The sequence below is a fragment of the Betta splendens genome, chromosome 9 (genome assembly GCF_900634795.4).
Source record: "Betta splendens chromosome 9, fBetSpl5.4, whole genome shotgun sequence".
Taxonomy (NCBI): domain Eukaryota; kingdom Metazoa; phylum Chordata; class Actinopteri; order Anabantiformes; family Osphronemidae; genus Betta; species Betta splendens.
In genome coordinates, this window is record NC_040889.2 from 29,698,680 (window position 1) to 29,716,280 (window position 17,601).

Consider the following 17,601-nt stretch of genomic DNA (forward strand, 5'->3'; position numbering starts at 1 on the left):
TTCAGTTCTACTTAATGTAAGCTGTGCGCTGGTTTCTTCTGATTTAAGTGATTGCTTTACCGGAGTGTGGAGAAATAGACATTTTTCTTTCAAATTAAGTTTTCTTATTGGCACTTTTCAAAACAAGGTTTTTGATTCAAATGTTAATACAGTACAAGGCTAATTTGTGGGTTGTTGTTTCTGAGTTTGAATCATTTTACAAAACAAAACTGGAAAAAGATAATAAATGTATAACACGACACTACACACTGCTATATTCTATATAACTAGAAATAATCAACCACAGTGAGATTTATTGTGACGCTCTGTGCGTTGGTTTCCTGTCCGCGGTCAAACGTAGCAGAAACACTTCCTGTGCTTCCTGGTGTCGCCTCGCTAGTCGTCCGGGTCTGTAGCGCTGCTCGGAGACGACGGGATGCTGCTGCAGAGATGGAGTTGAATCGCAGAAATAACGAAGTCCTGGCCAGAGTTTGAGACAAAGGAACTGTGCCTGGCCTTAGTTGCCTCGCTGAACGAATCAGCGGGTGGATTTTTGTCGTGGACATTTGTTTTAAACTGGACTAAAATGAAGCTGCTGAAGCCGAGTTGGGTGAGCCACAACGGTAAGCTTGCGCAGGAATCTGTTGGACCAAGTTCGGCTTTTGTTGTCGGAGTGGGGTGGATTGATGAGGAGGCGCGACGGGGCTGCTGGACGACACGGGCTTGGCTTGTCTGTCACTTATTGGTCACCTAGAAGCCAAAGTGAACTCAGCAACCGGAGGCTCTGCTTGCAACAAAGTCACTTCTCCCTGTTTCAGTGTCACGATATTAATGTTTGCTAGTTAGCTAGCTAGTTAACCCCCCCAACTAGCTTAGATGCCTTAGTAGCCTAGTTATCTGCCACCTCACCCCAGTCGAACTTTCCGTCTCTTACTGACTTCTTGTTTTATAGCTCTCCTCGTCTTTTGAGACATTTTTCCTAAATAATCGCAATTAATCTTAGTGAAGAAGCTTGACATGTAGCTGAAATGTCTCCACCTCCAAGCTGTCACTAAGTAAAGTTATCGGTTACAGTTATTACAGTAGCTGCAGCTCAGTTGATTTACTTTTAGTCGTACTGAGATACTTGCTGCAATTTTAAAGTTACAACAAAAAGTAAAAGCCAGAAACAAACAACTATCTGAGCAGTTTTATTTGGTCAATTCAGTAGCGGAGGTGTCAACTCTAAACCCTCATGGAGCTTTTATTCATGCTTATTGAAGTGTGAAGATATTATTGGTCAAAGTTACATGACGTTTTTCCTATTGTAAAATTTATGTTAATTTCATGAAGACAGAACTGAAGGACAATATATCCGAGTTTAAGCAAAGGCCATCCTAAGGAGTTGTTTGCTGGTTGACTTACTGTCAATATTTTAACTATACAAATGATAGGCTAAATTTACGCCTAGTTTGAACATTAAGGAAAACCACAGTAGCCATAGGACAAAGGTTACGGTGTTGGTCAGTGTTGATCTAAATAATGTCATTATTAATTTAATAATTTATCATTATTGTTGTGTTTCATAGGCAAAGCCATTTTCTCAGTTGACATCCACCCTGATGGGACGAAATTTGCCACTGGCGGCCAAGGTAAGTGATCGTACCATGTAAAAAAGCTTTTAACATTCTTCCTCACTTCAGTGCAACTTTGGACATTTCTCATTTGGATCCTTGTTGTTTCATTAGATTATTGATTGAATCAATCTTTAATCTGATTTATGCTGTAATAAATTTCACCCTCTTGCCTTAACTATCATAGCCCTAATCTGTTTTTCGCAACGTCAGGAGTGAATGGGTTGTGTATGCTTTTTTGGGATTTAGGGGAGGATTCTGGGAAGGTGATGATCTGGAACATGGCACCGGTTCTTAGAGAGGAAGATGAGAAGAATGAAAATATTCCCAAAATGCTTTGCCAGATGGACAATCACCTGGGTGAGATATTGCTCCTCAAATGTCATCTTCACGAACAGTTCTTTAGGCTCATCTACCAGTGTTCATTTGTAGATGCTTTAGGAAGAAACTGAAACCTACCACCTCTGCTGCTCCATCTGAAAATCTAACTTGGTGGATGCACGATCTTTCAAAACAAAGTCTGATTATTCTGTATCACAGTATTGAACCAGCATACATTTTAGAGCCACCATCAAAATAATGAACATTTCCAGCTCACTGTGTGTGTGTGCGCGCACATTTAGCGATTAGCCAGGGCTGAACTTTCTACTGTTTAATATTCATGGTTATCTTTTTGTTAATGACGGACCTTAGAATTCTTTTCCTCCATGAGTTCCATGCCAGGTGTTGTTAATGATGTCTGTTTCACATGGCCTTCTCAGGAAAGTCCTATTTTCTGTTTGCATCTGATGTGTGTGTTTGTCTCTGCAGCATGTGTGAACTGTGTGCGCTGGTCTAACAACGGGCTGTACCTGGCTTCAGGAGGAGACGATAAACTGGTCATGGTGTGGAAGAGAGCTGCGTATGTGCCACAGACAGACTGTTTTTAAATGTTTTAAGAGTTGTGCTGGTTGACTCTGACTGTGTATGTCTGTGTGTCTGTGTGTCTGTGTGTCTGTGTGTCTGTGTGTCTGTGTCTGTGTCTGTGTCTGTGTCTGTGTCTGTGTGTGTCTTCTGTAGATTTATCGGCCCCAGCACCGTGTTTGGGTCAAGCAGTAAACTGGCCAACGTGGAACAGTGGCGGTGTGTCACTATTCTGAGAAACCACACTGGAGGTGAGAACAATACAAGTCTTAATTTCCTAATTCTGCACTTAGTTTTATCTGGACTGTCTTCCAGGGACAAGTGAACGCTTGTATTCTATCATTAACTTACACCTGTGCATCAGTGCAAACTCCAAACACCGTAGATGCACTTTAATTTGATTTGATGTCTTGCAGATGTGATGGATGTGGCGTGGTCACCTCATGACATATGGTTGGCCACCTGCAGTGTCGACAACACCATTGTTATCTGGAACGCACGCAAATTTCCAGGTGGGAGACGCAGCTAAACAGTAATAAACAGATTAGTAAAGTATGGTAGGACCTGCTTATGAACTGGCCCTTAATTACGGGATATGCACCGTAAATATAATCATATATTCTGATATATACATATACTCACCTCTGACAAGTGTTATATGTGAAATATGTTTACTTTTCGTCTTGTGATCCCTGGTCTTTGCATCCTTCCAGAGATGGTGACATGTCTGCGAGGACACACTGGGCTGGTTAAAGGTCTGACCTGGGATCCGGTGGGGAAATACATCGCCTCCCAGGCTGACGACCACAGCCTTAAAGTGTGGAGGACTGTGGACTGGCAGATGGAGGCCAACATCACCAAACCCTTTAGTGAGGTACAGGGAAAAGTATTTGTCAGTGCCAGTGTCTATATATTCTCTCGTCACTTTTGCCACAGTCAGTGTTTCAACCCTGGGCTTTTGAAAGTTGTTCTTCTTTCCCTCTGTGTGCCTCAGTGCGGTGGGACAACCCACGTCCTGCGTCTGTCCTGGTCTCCAGATGGTCAGTATCTGGTGTCGGCTCACGCCATGAACAACTCCGGGCCCACAGCTCAGATCGTGGAGAGAGACGGCTGGAAGACGAACATGGACTTTGTGGGTCACCGTAAAGCCGTCACTGTCGTGGTGAGGAGCTTTTAACTATTAGTTTAGACTTAACAAATGCTTTTCATCTAGTATCTGCTCATCTATAGCTATGGCTTCTATCGCAGAAATTTAACCCAAAGATCTTTAAGAAGAAGCAGAAGAATGGCAGCTCTCCGAAGCCCAGCTGTCCGTACTGCTGCTGTGCCGTTGGCAGCAAAGACAGATCTTTGTCTGTCTGGGTTGGTTCTGTTTATTTTGTCACATAGTATCTTATCCATGAATTAACAACAGTTGTAGCGGCTCTAAACATAATGCAACTTCAAACTGTCTGTGTTAATGTTAAAGTATTTGCTCTTCTCAAGCTAACATCACTAAAGCGCCCTCTGGTGGTGATCCACGACCTGTTCGATAAGTCCATTATGGACATTTCCTGGTGAGTTAAAACCACTTTGATCTATCACATGTACATGAAGGTCTGTCTCTGCCAACCTCTACACTACCTAAGCCAAAGACAGACTTGTTTTACTTTGAAAATATCGTTTCTTAAATGAAACCTCAGCTGATGTTCACTGTTGTTGTGTGACATGACCACAACCTGCACTCGAGTTTAACGTCTCTCTTTCAGGACACTGACGGGTCTGGGGATGTTGGTGTGCTCAATGGATGGCACTGTGGCCTATCTGGACTTTTCTCTGGATGAACTGGGAGACCCACTGAACGAGGAGGAGAAGGTGAGAGACAGGTCGAGGACAAGTTGTCACATCAGACTGCAAGCACTACTGCTTCTATGACTGCATGCGTTGTCTACGTACTGTTCATTCTGTCAACAACCCTCCAAAAACCAAAGTCAGACTTCTTCCTGTTTTTTCTCAGAACATCATCCACCAGAACATTTATGGCAAGAGTTTGGCTATAACCAGCACCGAAGCCCAACTCTCCACCACCATCATTGAGAACCCGGAGATGCTCAAATACCAGCAGGAGCGACAGATCTCGGCCCAGGCCAACACGGCACCAGGCGGTGCTGGGTCTGAGTCCTCAGCTCCCAAACTGCACAGTGTGATGAACGGAGAATCTCTGGAGGACATCAGGAAGGTGTGAAACTGAAATTCCTCTATAGGCACCAACCAAACATATACCTGAAAGCAGAAAAGCACTGTGTGATTTTATACAGAAGGTTGTTGGAAAGATATTGGAGCTTGAATTTTGTATATATTATTTCATTTGATGCAGAACCTTCTGAAGAAACAGGTGGAGACAAGAACTGCAGATGGCAGAAGAAGAATCACGCCGTTGTGTATCGCTCAGCTGGACACAGGGTAGAATGAAAGCAGTTCTCATTTATGCCAGCATGGATGACTTGTACATCACGGTGCTTCTTACCTTACAGGGATTTCTCACCAGCGCTGTTCAACAGTGCTCCCATCTTGCCCTCGGGCTCCTCTGTAACCAGCCAGCTCACCCCTCAGCTGAGCTCCGACTCTAGTCCAGTACAGGCTGCTTCTATGGTGATTAGGCCTAACCACGACATGCTTACCTTGCCTCCACCCAGTGGTGGAGCCACCAAAGGCCTAGAGGAAAACAAGGAAGGGTAGGTGGTCTAGTTGTGCCTGTTTGCTGACATCGTCTGAGCTCCCCATCTCTTTTTCATGCAACGCTTGATCTTCATGTTCCACTGCCATCTCTCTGGTTTCTCATTGTTCCAGTGTGAAGTCCAGTTTGCTGCTCACTTCTGCCTCCAAGATTGAACCCATGAAAGCTTTGGACTCCAGGTTCACAGAAAGGTCAAAGGCCACACCGGGAGTCACATCTGCTATCTCCTCCACAGCTGGGCTCGCACCGTTAGACAGGTGATTCACACAGTAGAAGTCGAACTAGCAGAGAGCAGCATATCCTGAAGAACATTCTGTGTTCATACAGCAGGCAAAAAGACGGCGTGTTTGCAATAAAAGACCTTAAAACCAAAGAAGAGACCAGCAGTGACAGCGAGGACAAGATGGCCGCCATCAACAAAAACCTGTCATTAAACAAGAGGAAAGCTGAGCTGCTGATAGATGGAGCAGAGGTAGTGGAGAAGAGGAAGAAAGGCCGACCCAGGAAGGACAAGATGGCCGCTCCCATCGCTCAGCCATTTCCTCAGGTAACGATATGAAAAAATGGGACTCGGAGCAGAAATTGAAATTGAATTGAATTGAACTGAATTGTCTTTCGTGGTCTCGGCAGATGGCTCCTCCAGCAGAACGTGAGCCCAGCAGGGTGGCGGCTGCTCCAGCTCATGTAGCTGTTCTCAAACTACCAACACCCAGCACGCAGAAGGCTTTCAGTCTGCAGGTACCACACTGTCCATGCGATGCCGTCTCCTACTGGACGTGGAGACAGGCTAGTTATACACCCATGACGTGTGTCTGCAGGTGAGCATGGAACCGACCGTGTTCCTGGAGGTGGAGAACGAAGTGTCCATGGCTGCAGGTTCCAAGCTCAGTCAAGTGCGATGCTCCAGAGACGGACGAGACTGGAACACTCTGCTTCCCAGCTCCGTGGTCACAGCTGCAGGGAGCAGGTACAAGGTGCCACTCAGTGTTTAATGTCTTCATGCAAAGCTCCCACTGATGAGTTCTCACTGTGGCTTCTTAGTGACGTCCTGGCCGTAGCCTGTGAGGACAGGACGCTGTCTGTGTTTTCCTCCTGTGGCCGCCGGCTCCTTCCTGCCATCCAGCTAGCCACGCCGGTGTCGGCTCTGCACTGCTCGGCCCACTTCGTCATGGTTCTGACATCAGGAGCGACGCTGTCCATTTGGTCAGTGTTAGCTGGGAATCAGCTAATGTGGCTTTGTTGTTGTTTTAACATGAAGCTTATCTAAAAGGATTCAAGTCAGGCTCTTGACATTGTTGTTTCCTGTGTGCAGGGACGTTCAGAAGCAGAAGGCTCTGGTGAAGAACGAGTCTCTGATGACTATTTTAACTGGTGAGAGACAGAAAAATGTGATTACAACACAAATATCTACATAAGGGACGTGCCCTTCTAGGGGTGGATCACGTGTTTGTGTGATAAGTAGAAGCTGGAGTAATGACATCATCAAGAAACCATGAACACATGATGAGTTAATCAATGACAGTATGTATTAAGATGCGTTGCCATGAAAGTAAAACAATAAACTACGTCTAGACTAGGACCTATAAGATTCAAGATCTTAAAAACGTTCAAAAACCATTATTAATCCCAGGGGGAAATTATTTTGCACACTTTGATGGCTGTCACAGTTGTAGGAACACACAAGAAGGTAGGGAGATTAAAATAAAAATGCTAACACATCTACACACTCACATTTAATTACTAGCTAAAGATTTATTATACATCAGATCGACCCTCACAGACAGAGGAGGAGTTGTACAGGCTGATGGCACCGGTAGGAAGTTCCCCGGTGGCGTTCTGTGGAGAACCTATTACTGATCAGCTGTGGCTTAAGGTGATCCTCTGTCCAGACACACACTGTGTAGGGGTGGAGGTGTTGTCTATAGAGAGGAGTTTGACCAGCGTCCTCCTATGAGCTACAACATGTGGGGGGTCCAGCTCCACCCCAGAACAGAACCAGCCCTCCTGATCATTTTGTCCAGTCTGTTCCTGTCTGCTACATTCATGTTGCTGCCCCACAGACCACAGTCTAAAACACTGGACCCACAGACTCAGTTCATCACTTCCTGGTACTCTGTGACATCACCCTGGATACGTCCTACAGTAGCAGAGTCATCAGAGAAGTTCTGGAGAACAGGACTCTGGGTTGTACCTGAAGTCTGAGGTGTAGAGGGTGAAGAGGAAGGAGACAGGACTGTCCCCTGTGGAGCTCCTGTGCTGCAGAGCACGGTGTCAGACACGGTTCTGCAGGCGGACGTACTGGGGGCGGTTGGTGAGGCGGTCCATGATCCATGAGATCAGGGGGGCTCCACCTGCATGTCCTTCAGTTTCTTAGACCGGGTGGAAGCATTGTAGCTCTGTACAGTTAAAGTTAAATTATTTATTCAACTTAAATTTTATTTTAATTATGTTAAATGGATAAACTCCAACACTGAGGCTGGTCCCCAACAAGGGAGACAAGTGTTTACTAAGATCTTTTTATGCATTTGTTTTTTTTTTTTACTTAAAGCAATCCATAATTATAATATGTCTTCCTTGAAGGTGGTTTAAGCACTGATGTACTGTGGGTCTTATCAGAGTGTGTCAATCATGTCATGTTTGTTTGCAGGTGCTGACACCACAGTGTCTCGGTCTCTGCTGACTCAGCAGGGTCTCCCAGTCATTGGACTGTCCAATGGGAAGTCCTTCTGCTTCAGCTCCTCCCTGGAGACATGGTGAGAAATCACATCCTCTCACTTAAGCCACCTAATAAGTGCAGAAACCATAAAACCATAAAATGGGTCTGGTTGGTTGTGTATGTAACTGTACTGTGGTTATAGTGTAATACTGCAGTGGTTACGTCCATTAAGACCCCGCCTGCTCTCTCAGGACTCTGATTGCAGATAAAGGTGACTCTCTGGTCCAGTGTGCTGACTTCAGGAGCTGCCTACCTACCCAGGATGCACCTGTGTCCTCCGGGCCCCTGGCAGTCGTGCAGGGACGCAACCTCAAGTACGACCTGTGTTTACTCTTCCCTTCTTATTAGTGCCTCTTTGATGTGTGCTAGAATTAAATGAGAGCCCTGTGGCCCCCTGCAGTGCGGGTCGGCTGGCGTCCCGGCTCTCGTCCACCCCTCACCACCTGCAGCAGAGCATGACCTTGGCCTTCCTGGAGAATCAGCTGGCGTCTGCTCTGACCCTGCAGTCAGCGCAGGAGTATCGTTACTGGCTGCTGATCTACGCTCGCTTCCTTGTCAACGAAGGTACTAAACCATCGTACAGGTTGTGACCGAGCAGATGCGGTGTTGTATTCTACAGTCGTAGTTTAGTACACGCTGAAACGTTGACACTATGTTTTTACCTCAGGATCAGAGTACCGCCTCAAAGAGCTCTGCACGGAGCTGCTCGGCCCCGTCCACAAATCGGCAGCGACGTCCTGGGAGCCCACCACTCTGGTACGTAAAGCCGGCCTGTAGCCAGAGCCTGCAGGTCACACTGCTCCCCGCTGCCGCTGACAGCATCCACTCACTTGGACTTTTCTGTGTTCAGGGTCTTCACAAACGAGAGTTGCTGCGGGAGGTTTTACCTGTTATTGGCGAAAACCTGCGATTCCAGAGACTTTTCACCGAATACCAGGACCAGCTGGAACTGTTGCACAGCAAATAACACAAACGTGTGCACAGTGTCGGCATGGAAGCAGCGTGGGTTCCTCTCAGTTCGCTTGCATTTGACTGCTTTCATCAGCGTGGCTCTCTTGGATCTCTGCTCTGGCTGAGACTGGAAATACTAAGAAGCAGCCGGTCCACAGCTTTTCAAGCACTGGGACTTGTCGGTGCTGTCGTTCCCAGAGGTTCCCAGCAACTTATTTTAAAATCACAGTTTTAGTTTGAGCTGACGTCTTCTCGTTTGTTTTGTTTAATATCCCTGATGTGGCAGATCCACCTCTCTCTGCTGCCCTCCTACTCACAAGCTCAGAGATGGTCGCAGTGTCCCACATCACAACACAAATCTAAGTAAAATGGATGAACAAGAGCAAAATGCTTTAACCAAAGTGAATCAGCCATTTGCGAAGTGGACAAAATAAAGAGCATCATAATAAGTGTTTGACTGCCTTTTAAGGACTCCTGAATCATTAGAGGCAGACTGTACAAGTTAGTTGGAACTCCTGGCTTCAGGACCTTCAGTTCTTTGACTAAAACAATCATTCTCACTCCTGTTAATGCAGACGACTGAAGCGTTCAAACGCTTTGTTCTTCCTGAAATCATGTAAAGGTTGGACATGAGAAATATAAATTTGCTCCCTTGTTATAAATTGTATGTCTCATAAATATGCTAGAGTTTTGGCAGACATACATCTGGGTCGTTTAAAGGCTCCAGATAGTTTTTCCCGCGTCTTTTGTTTTGAAAATCCGCTGCTTTTTTTCAGGACTCAAGGATGAACCTACCTGTGCTTTCTGACATTATAAACACACGACGAGCAGCTGAGCTGGAGATGCAGCTCCTCTGCTCCGCCTCGTGTCTGTCCAGCAGCAGGTGTCACTCGCTCAGCAGGAGTCCAGAGGAGCAAATCTGTTTCTGTTCTGTTTGTTTTTAAATGTTTGTACAAGGCTTTTTGTTATTTTTAATTTGTATAAGAAAAAGGAAGAAAAAAACAGTGGCTGAACTTTTGCTTTTGGACAAAGATTAAAAATGAAACAAAACCCTGTGGTTTTGGAGGTTTCCTGGTTCTTCTTCACTGCACTGGTCATGGTTTCCAGGTAAAGACTTAATGGTGGCACAGTAATAAAATCTGTACCTAAAGGGGCTTTTGTGGCTTTCAGGAGTCAATCAATAATGTTAATGATTTAAAGTTAAAGATGTTTGAAAGTGATACTGTGCTAAAAATGATCATGAAATGCTGATGTTTGCAGATGTTATCTGTAGGTGTGAAAGCTGCTGTTATCTCACTGAGGATAAGTCTGACTTAGAATCTACCCGTTATCTCTGAGGACGGTGTTGGTGATGAGTCAGTTCAGTGTGAAGCAACTTCCTGACACACGAACGTGGGAGTGAATGTCCCGTCTTCATTCTGAACGCCGTTTGTCACTGAGCTGATGCCTGCTCCGGTCGACATGGACGTCCTGCACATTATCCTGACAGCGACCAGTCTCCTCTGTGTGTTTTCTTATGGTGAGATTCTTTTATTCTTAATTGGAGCCTTGTTAACGCAGTGATGGGATCCAGGAACCATGTGAACGCCACACCAGTCTCCACATGTTAGACCTTTACTCTGTGTTTGCTTTTATACAGTAGTTTTTGTTCTGGGGTTTGTTTCAATATAAAAGCTTGAAATTATAGAACCTCGTATTGCATATTTAGAGTGAACATTATAAACGAGACACCAGGCAGCTGATGTGTTGTTTGCAGAGGATGGATGAGTCCAGTCTAACGCTAATCTACATACGCCATTAATGTGATCTCATGTCACATGTCATGAATCTAACCTCACTTAGAATCTTTTGTTCTTGTTTTTATGTTTTTCTACTCAGAAATCACTGTGAACAGCTTTGACCTGCTACCGTGTAAAGAGGACGACAAAGTGTGTGTTACTGGGTCTGGAGACTGTGTCCAGCCTCCGCCCCCTTTGGCTCAGAGTGAGTCTGGACACGTGTGTTTAACGTGTTCAACCATGCTGCTACTTGGTTGTTGTTCCCAGCTAGTAGAGAAATAACCAAACTCTGAAAGGATGAGCCAAATGTTTGTGAATGGGTCTGGGAAGGACCGGGACCATTGCTACTCTTTAGCTTTACTGGGATCCTCATCCCAGTTTCTGTATGTTGGATGGAGCCAGGGATCTCGTTTCAGCACATCCCTCGAGCAGCTGCTGCGGTTTGTACCGATCATGAGGGAGCTGGTCTAAGTGACAAGAGAAATACAGAAGCTGGTCAGTACAGTATGTGGACAACTCTGACCAGCAGGAACCATCAGAACCAGTGACAGCAGTGGTTTGTCCCTGAGCCGCAGCTGCCGACTGGAGACACTGAGAGAGAGCTGGATTTGATGACGGACGGTTTCCATGTTGATCTGTATAAGCTTACTGTAGTTTGGTCTCAGGTCTGTCAGCGATCGTCATCTCAGGGACATTACCTGGTTCCCGTACAGAGCGCTTCATGGTTGAACTGTTGAAAGCTGCTCTCAAGCTTTAGATAAAACTGCACTTTCATGGTTGCAGCTGCGTTACAGGACTGAATGTCACAGTGCAGGTCAACTCAGCGTTTGAACAGTTTGACCACTCTGTTCAGTAAAACCTTGAAGGATTAGCGCGTCGTGTTTAACCTGCATCCTCCTGTTTCCTGCAGAAAACTTCAACATGTCCTGTTACTTCAAAGTGTCTCTAGAGTCAGTGACGTGTGAGTGGAGTGAGAAGCAGTTCAGCCACACGGCCGCTAGCGTCTCTCTCATCTTCAACCGGCAAAGGTTGCACACGGGTCCAAGTTCATGCACAATGACGCAAAGCCTAAACTTAACCTTTGGCTACTTCCTATCTTTCTGTACAAATCTTTTCAGCTTCCGACCAGTGAAGCACTGTCCAGCCCTCTTCGTCCCTGCAGAGCGGCTGATGATCACAGCCAGAGTCCGAAGCTCCTCAGTGGAGCTCTGGTCTCAGCCTCATTATGTGTTTGTCTATAAAGCAGGTTTGTGACCCAGACATACTGCTTGACGTGGGATTGACCCAGTAAAACCAGTAAACCTCTGCTCGTCTCCTCCTCAGTGAAGCCCGCTGCCCCTGAACTCACGGTCATCGGCTCCACTGAAGACTCTGTGTCCGTGGGCTGGAGCAGCAGTGGTGACACCCGCTGTCAGCTGCGCTACAGAGCCCACAGCTCTGAGACGTGGTCTCAGGTGTGCGAGTCAAACCTGCGTATTAGTTACTTATGGTCCATTATTAGGGAGAATGGAAACCTCCTAATGGTTATAAACGATATTTGATTTGATTATATCATTGTGTGAATGGATCTGGTTCAGGCCTGTTTCTGTTTAACTGTTCATAATTTCATTCTTATGCTAATGATTCAGTTTTTTACTGTCACAGTTCACTTTTCTATTTATTTAATGAAAACAAAAGCTCATTGTGCTGCTAACATGAAGTTTCTGTAGTTCTACTGTTTTTGCTTTGAATATCTGTGCATTCCCTGGACTCAACTTTCCATTAGGCCTCAGAACCATGTGAGTTCAGTCTGTTTTTATCATTGCTCTTCATGTTTCCAGTCTCCAGATTTTGTCTTTACGCCTCAGAATCAGAAGCACATCTACTCTATCAACGGTCTCCAGCCCTTTACTTTCTACACAGCTACTGTGTCCTGCAGTCGAACCGTTGGCATCTGGAGCAACTGGAGCGCTGGAGTTTCAGTGAGAACGCTGGACCGAGGTACAGCCCCACCTCTGTCAGGTCAGAGACCTGCAGTAAACTAAGGCTCAGTACCGGCTGCTCTGTTTTCCAGCTCCGTCTAAGTATCCTCAGCCGTGCTACCGTCTGGACAAAACAGACTCCGGTGGACGTCTGCATATCATGTGGAAGGTACAGTTCACTGCAGCAGTTACTCCACACAGCAGTTTGAAGTCTCAACCTTCAGGAGCAGACTTTGTGGCGACAGCTTCCTGTTCATTCTCCCCTCAGGCTCTCGACCCCCATGATGCCGGAGGTCATATCCTTGGATACCAGGTGAGCTACAGAAGAGTGATGGGGCAGCAGCTACAGGATAGATCTGTAGTAAACGTCACAGATGAAATATGTGTGCTCACGGTGGACGAGGGAACCTGGAGAGTCTCAGTGGCAGCATTCAACACGGCCGGCGTTGGACCATCTGTCAATCTGAGCGTCGACACACGAAGACACAGACGTGAGCTGCACATTTCCTATTTCTACACACTAGAGTTAACAGTTAGACGGTTTGGTTTTTATGTTTTAAACACTTCATAAATTAGACCTTCATTATCAGACATTTGAACAGAACAAACCTGAATCCAAAAACTCCTCATCGTATTTTAGTTCTCATTTGTTCATTCTGATCATCGGTGTAACATTACAGCTCACATGGGGTAAAGATGCAGCAGACGGCCTCCATCTATCAATGGAAGACTGGTGCAATATCCTGTGTGTGTGTGTGTGTGTGTGTGTGTGTGTGTGTGTGTGTGTGTGTGTGTGTGTGTGTGTGTGTGTGTGTGTGTGTGTGTCTGTGTGTGTGTGTCTGTGTCTGTGTCTGTGTCTGTGTGTGTGTGTGTGTGTGTGTGTGTGTGTGTGTGTGTGTGTGTGTGTGTGTGTGTGTGTGTTTGCGTGTGTGCTCTAGGCAGGAAGCAGTACAGCAGCCACACAGTTCTGATAACACTTCTTGCTTAACAGCACGTTTCCACCTAAAGCTTTCAGAGACGGCTGTTTCATATGATCCTTCTCATTTGTGACATGCTTGTGTGTGCTGTGCTTCATTCCTTTCTTCACAGCTCTCTCCTCAGTCAGAAACATGTGGGTTTCCTGCTCTGTCCCAGTTGGTACTGGCCTCTGGGTCCAGTGGGAGATCCCTGCCCAGCCTGTCACTCACTTTGACGTCTGGTGGCGCCTGGAGACAAACGTGTCCAGCAGCTGCTGGTCCACAGTGAACAGCTCCACCAGCTCCACACTCATCCAAGGTTCCTCAGACACTCATGTTAGTCTAAAAGCTGGTATGTCCCCCTCTCACTGTGCCGCTTTTTTATAGATGTTGACCCCATGGAGTCATACCTGATCAGTGTGGTCCCCGTCTACAAGCAACAGTGCGGTCCTCCTCAGTCAGTGTCCGCCAGCCTGCGCCTCGGAGGTAAACAAGAGGAGAGGCTTAGTCACTGTGAAGTCAGGGGCAGAGAAAAGAGAGAGGACAGACAGACAGAGGACAGATAGAGAAAGGACAGAGAGCAGATAGGGAGAGGACAATCAGGCAGGCAGGCAGAGAGAGGACAGACAGAAGAGAGATAAAGAGAGGGCAGATAGAGAGAGAGAGACGACAGACAGGCAGACACTCAGACAGACAGAGAACAGATAGAGAGAGGACAGAGAGAGAAAGAGAGAGAGGGAGAGGGAGAGAGGACAGACAGTCACTCTGTCGCAGACTGCTCAGTAATTTATTTCAAATTAAATATTCCAAAAAATATTTTAGTATCAAAAAGTACAATTTAATTGAAGCAACAACCTGGACTTGTTTGTGTTTGCAGCTCTGATGGAACCAACCAAGCTGAAGGTGACGGGTGTGAACCAGACGGCAGTGACGGTGATGTGGGCGTGGCAGAGGAGGTCTGGACCAGTCAGAGTGGACGGATACCGAGTGACGCTGAGGAGTGACTCCTACGAACAAAGTTTGTTCACAGAAAGGTTACAGTGAATTAATACAACTGATCGAGAGGTTTACCAGCTGTTTCCTCCTGCTCATCTGTCCAGCTCAGCCTTTGTGGCCGGACCAGAGGCAGCACACCTTCATCAACCTCACAGCCGACACCGAGTACTGTCTTGTCCTATGGGCCGATAACTCTTCCACCCACATGATCTCGGTCCGGACTGAATTTGGTAAGTTTCACTCTTTCCTCTGAGTGTTTCTGTATGTTTGCTCTGTTGTCTTGTCTTTGAAATTCCTTTTCTGTGGTTCATATGAAGGGTTTCTAAGACGGGCTTTTAATATTCAGATGTATGAGGTTGATTCAAAGGAAACGTTTGTAAGTGAATAGGTCACGTTTCAACAGCTCAGTAATGAAGCATCTTCAGGCTCGAAAGGTTGCAAAGTTTCTGTTTCCCGTCAATGTTTAATTCTGCATAGAAAAACATTAAGGTTTTTGTTTGCAGACCAGTTCCCCGTTGTTGCTACGGCGATGCCTCTGCTGCTGTTGGCTGCTACTGTGTTCATTGTCTCCATCCTGTCCAGGACTATGTGAGTCAACACATGACTAAATCTGACTCCTCCCACACAAGATTCAAGATTCAAGAAACTTTATTAATCTCAGAGGAAAATCGCTTTACACACTTATGATTGCTTTCACAGATAGAAAGGAAGTTAAAAATATATACACAAGTATAATCAGGACAGAGTGGTTATATACACACACACACCACTCTATTCTCACCCTCCGCGGGTGGTCTCATCCACTTTCCAAGCTATACTACACAAATACAGGTGGGGAGGAGTTGTACAGGCTGATGGCACCGGTAGGAAGGACCTCCGCTGGCGTTCTGTGGAGAACCTGATGCTGATCAGCCTCTGGCTGAAGGTGCTCCTCTGTCCAGCCACACGCTATGCGCACCTGCTCTGAGCCTTCTTGTTCAGAGCTGAGGAGTTCTTTATCCAGTCCAGTTTATTGTCCAAGTACACTCCCATGTACTCGGTCACAACCTCCACCTCTTCATTTTTAATAGTGAGAGCGGTGACAGCAGTTTTTCTCCCAGCATCGCAGGCTGGATGGTGTTAAATGCACCTGGAGGCGCCAGGCTTGTGGTTGTAGGTGCGATGGAGCAGATATATAATGGCGTCATCCACTCCTAGATGGGGTTGATATGATGGTGACTGAGGGTTTGACCAGAGACTGCAGGGAGTCCAGGATCAGCCTCTCAAAAGCCTCCATGATGTGAGAGGTCAGAGGCGTCTTATTCACTGGCACAATGCATGGCTTCTTCCACCCAAGAGGAACTCTCTCCAGCTGCAGGCTCAGGTTGCAGATGTGTTGGAGGACACCACACGCTGGGCAGCACAGACTTTCAGCACCCTTGGGCTGATTCCATCAGGTCCTGCAGCCTTTGTTGGATGAAGCTGTTCAGCTCCTTTCTCACCTGATCTGCTGTGATGGTGTGTGAGGTGGGGGTGGATGAGCCCTGTGGGTGGTGTGAAGGGGGGTCTATCGTGGGCAGCGGGGGTTTAGAGGCCCAACCTGGAATCTGTTGAAGAAGTTATAAAGTTCGTGGCCCTGTCCACAGACCCCTCAGTCACTGACTACTGGACCTGGAGCTGAGGGTCCTCATGCCCCTCCACACTTCCCTGGTGTTGTTGTTCTGAAGTCTGGGGTCCAGTCTCCTCCTGTGAGCCTCCTCCCCTCCCTCATCCTGACTGACAGCACTCCTAGCTGCCTCCCTGTCCCTGTAAGACAAGAATCCTGCGGCAAATGCAAGTAGCTTAATGAGATAATGAAGGTTTATTTACAAAAAGGACACATACTTTGCTTAAAGCAGGTGATAAGTTTGTTATCTGTCCAGCTGGGTTCTCTTCATCTAGTCCTGGGACATGTTCAGTTTGTTAATGTTTGAGTTCATCTCTAAGTAGAAAAGAGGAGACTGACACTGACTTGAATAAGCAGGTACAAGGGCTTCTTCTATCCACGTGTCTCCAGTCCCCAGGACAGCACAGCAGGACAGTGGCTGATGGACAGCAAGCACCAGGTAATGTCGGCACGGGTCTAAGCTGTAACAGACACAGGGATTCATCCTGAACTGTTCTTTACTGGCTTCACTTAGTTGATTAGGCACCTGTCACTTATTCTTTCAAACAGAATTCTACCAAACAAAACATCCTGGACATCCAGGACTTCCAGGACGTGGATCTGCTTGAAGTGAAAAGCACCATCGTGGTTGAGCCATGTTGTCCCGACCCACTAGACCGTCTGGTCATCAAACTGTCAGACCTGAGACTGGATGCAGAACACGATGGTCCTGCACCAAGCACACCGCAGCAGTTCCAGTGTGGTCCTTCCGATGACGAGGGCGGAACGGCCCATCACACAGAGCAAGGCAGCCAAGAGCAGGCACATGATGCCGTCAAACGCTGTTTTGGTGGAGTGGCGGACGCTCAGATCACGTGTGAGGGAGAGTATGTGGTCAACGCCTCCTATCAGGAACGAACTGTGGTCTCTGTGACCTGTGACACTGATTATCTGCCAAACGTAGCAGCTCTGACGTAGACGCAGCCAAATACTGTATAAACCCTCTAGTCCATTCCGTTCATCAGCTGTTTCGAGGGGGTGGTAACCGGTCCTTAGCTCAGTAGCTCAGCTTGGAACCAGTCACAGTCTGTAGGCCTCGCATTGGATCAGCAAAGGTTCTGGTTCACTGATCATTACACTAAAGACATTGACAGATGGAAATGACACTACAACATCTACATCATGATGCTGGTTCCTCTGACCCGCTGAGGACCAGAACCTGAAGCTGTGCTGTGGTGTCTGGTACCAGTTGGCCCAGAACTTCCCTCAGATGCTGAACTGGACTGAGATCTGGGGAATATAACACCTTAAACTGTTCCTGAACCTGATTTGTTTATAGCTCAAGACAGATGTTGGCGGTTGACCCAGATGTTATTGTCTCTAAGTGTCTGTTCTGTGTTTTAGCCTT

General features: G+C 46.7%; 2 protein-coding genes and 1 long non-coding RNA gene across 6 annotated transcripts; 2 read left to right on the forward strand and 1 right to left on the reverse strand.

Annotated features, from left to right (window-relative positions):
• Positions 1–356: 356 nt before the first annotated feature.
• On the forward strand, positions 357–9,928 carry LOC114862291 (protein HIRA). 2 transcript variants are annotated; one of them, XM_029162450.3, is made up of 25 exons: positions 357–602; positions 1,548–1,610; positions 1,842–1,952; positions 2,403–2,493; positions 2,652–2,746; positions 2,912–3,007; positions 3,209–3,369; positions 3,490–3,657; positions 3,744–3,857; positions 3,981–4,051; positions 4,244–4,349; positions 4,492–4,713; positions 4,852–4,937; positions 5,009–5,209; positions 5,325–5,468; positions 5,542–5,758; positions 5,842–5,949; positions 6,030–6,178; positions 6,253–6,414; positions 6,524–6,582; positions 7,859–7,964; positions 8,119–8,241; positions 8,328–8,491; positions 8,595–8,683; positions 8,778–9,928. In XM_029162450.3, exons 1-25 carry the CDS (start codon positions 566–568, stop codon positions 8,892–8,894), a joined length of 3,060 nt encoding a protein of 1,019 aa, XP_029018283.1. In that variant the 5' UTR covers positions 357–565; the 3' UTR covers positions 8,895–9,928. The 2 variants fall into 2 exon arrangements, with proteins under 2 accessions (XP_029018283.1, XP_029018282.1); XM_029162449.3 differs by having other exon boundaries at positions 358–602; positions 5,539–5,758.
• Positions 9,929–10,249: 321 nt separating this feature from the next.
• Positions 10,250–17,568, forward strand: LOC114862293 (interleukin-6 receptor subunit beta). 3 transcript variants are annotated; one of them, XM_055511138.1, is made up of 15 exons: positions 10,250–10,397; positions 10,757–10,861; positions 11,567–11,684; positions 11,775–11,902; positions 11,980–12,110; positions 12,477–12,636; positions 12,710–12,786; positions 12,886–13,108; positions 13,707–13,892; positions 13,961–14,059; positions 14,451–14,591; positions 14,674–14,799; positions 15,073–15,157; positions 16,572–16,653; positions 16,737–17,568. In XM_055511138.1, exons 1-15 carry the CDS (start codon positions 10,322–10,324, stop codon positions 17,169–17,171), a joined length of 2,172 nt encoding a protein of 723 aa, XP_055367113.1. In that variant the 5' UTR covers positions 10,250–10,321; the 3' UTR covers positions 17,172–17,568. The 3 variants fall into 3 exon arrangements, with proteins under 3 accessions (XP_055367113.1, XP_055367111.1, XP_029018285.1); XM_055511136.1 differs by having other exon boundaries at positions 11,567–11,902; XM_029162452.3 differs by having other exon boundaries at positions 11,567–11,902; positions 16,764–17,568.
• LOC129604533 (uncharacterized) lies at positions 15,200–16,692 on the reverse strand. The gene is made up of 2 exons (XR_008695496.1): positions 16,560–16,692; positions 15,200–16,491 (listed from the first exon to the last, which is right to left on the reverse strand). It is a non-coding gene; the product is annotated as an uncharacterized LOC129604533 (long non-coding RNA).
• Positions 17,569–17,601: the final 33 nt, after the last annotated feature.

Excerpts from the sequence above, each read along its gene's own strand:
- LOC114862291 (XM_029162449.3), top strand. The coding sequence starts at position 566 with ATGAAGCTGCTGAAGCCGAGTTGGGTGAGCCACAACG. Across the intron at positions 6,179-6,252 it reads GTCACAGCTGCAGGGAGCAG|TGACGTCCTGGCCGTAGCCT; the intron begins GTACAAGGTGCC and ends GTGGCTTCTTAG. Across the intron at positions 6,415-6,523 it reads GGAGCGACGCTGTCCATTTG|GGACGTTCAGAAGCAGAAGG; the intron begins GTCAGTGTTAGC and ends TCCTGTGTGCAG.
- LOC114862293 (XM_055511136.1), top strand. The coding sequence starts at position 10,322 with ATGCCTGCTCCGGTCGACATGGACGTCCTGCACATTATCCTGACAGCG. Across the intron at positions 10,398-10,756 it reads CCTCTGTGTGTTTTCTTATG|AAATCACTGTGAACAGCTTT; the intron begins GTGAGATTCTTT and ends TTTTCTACTCAG. Across the intron at positions 16,654-16,736 it reads TGATGGACAGCAAGCACCAG|GCACCTGTCACTTATTCTTT; the intron begins GTAATGTCGGCA and ends TTAGTTGATTAG.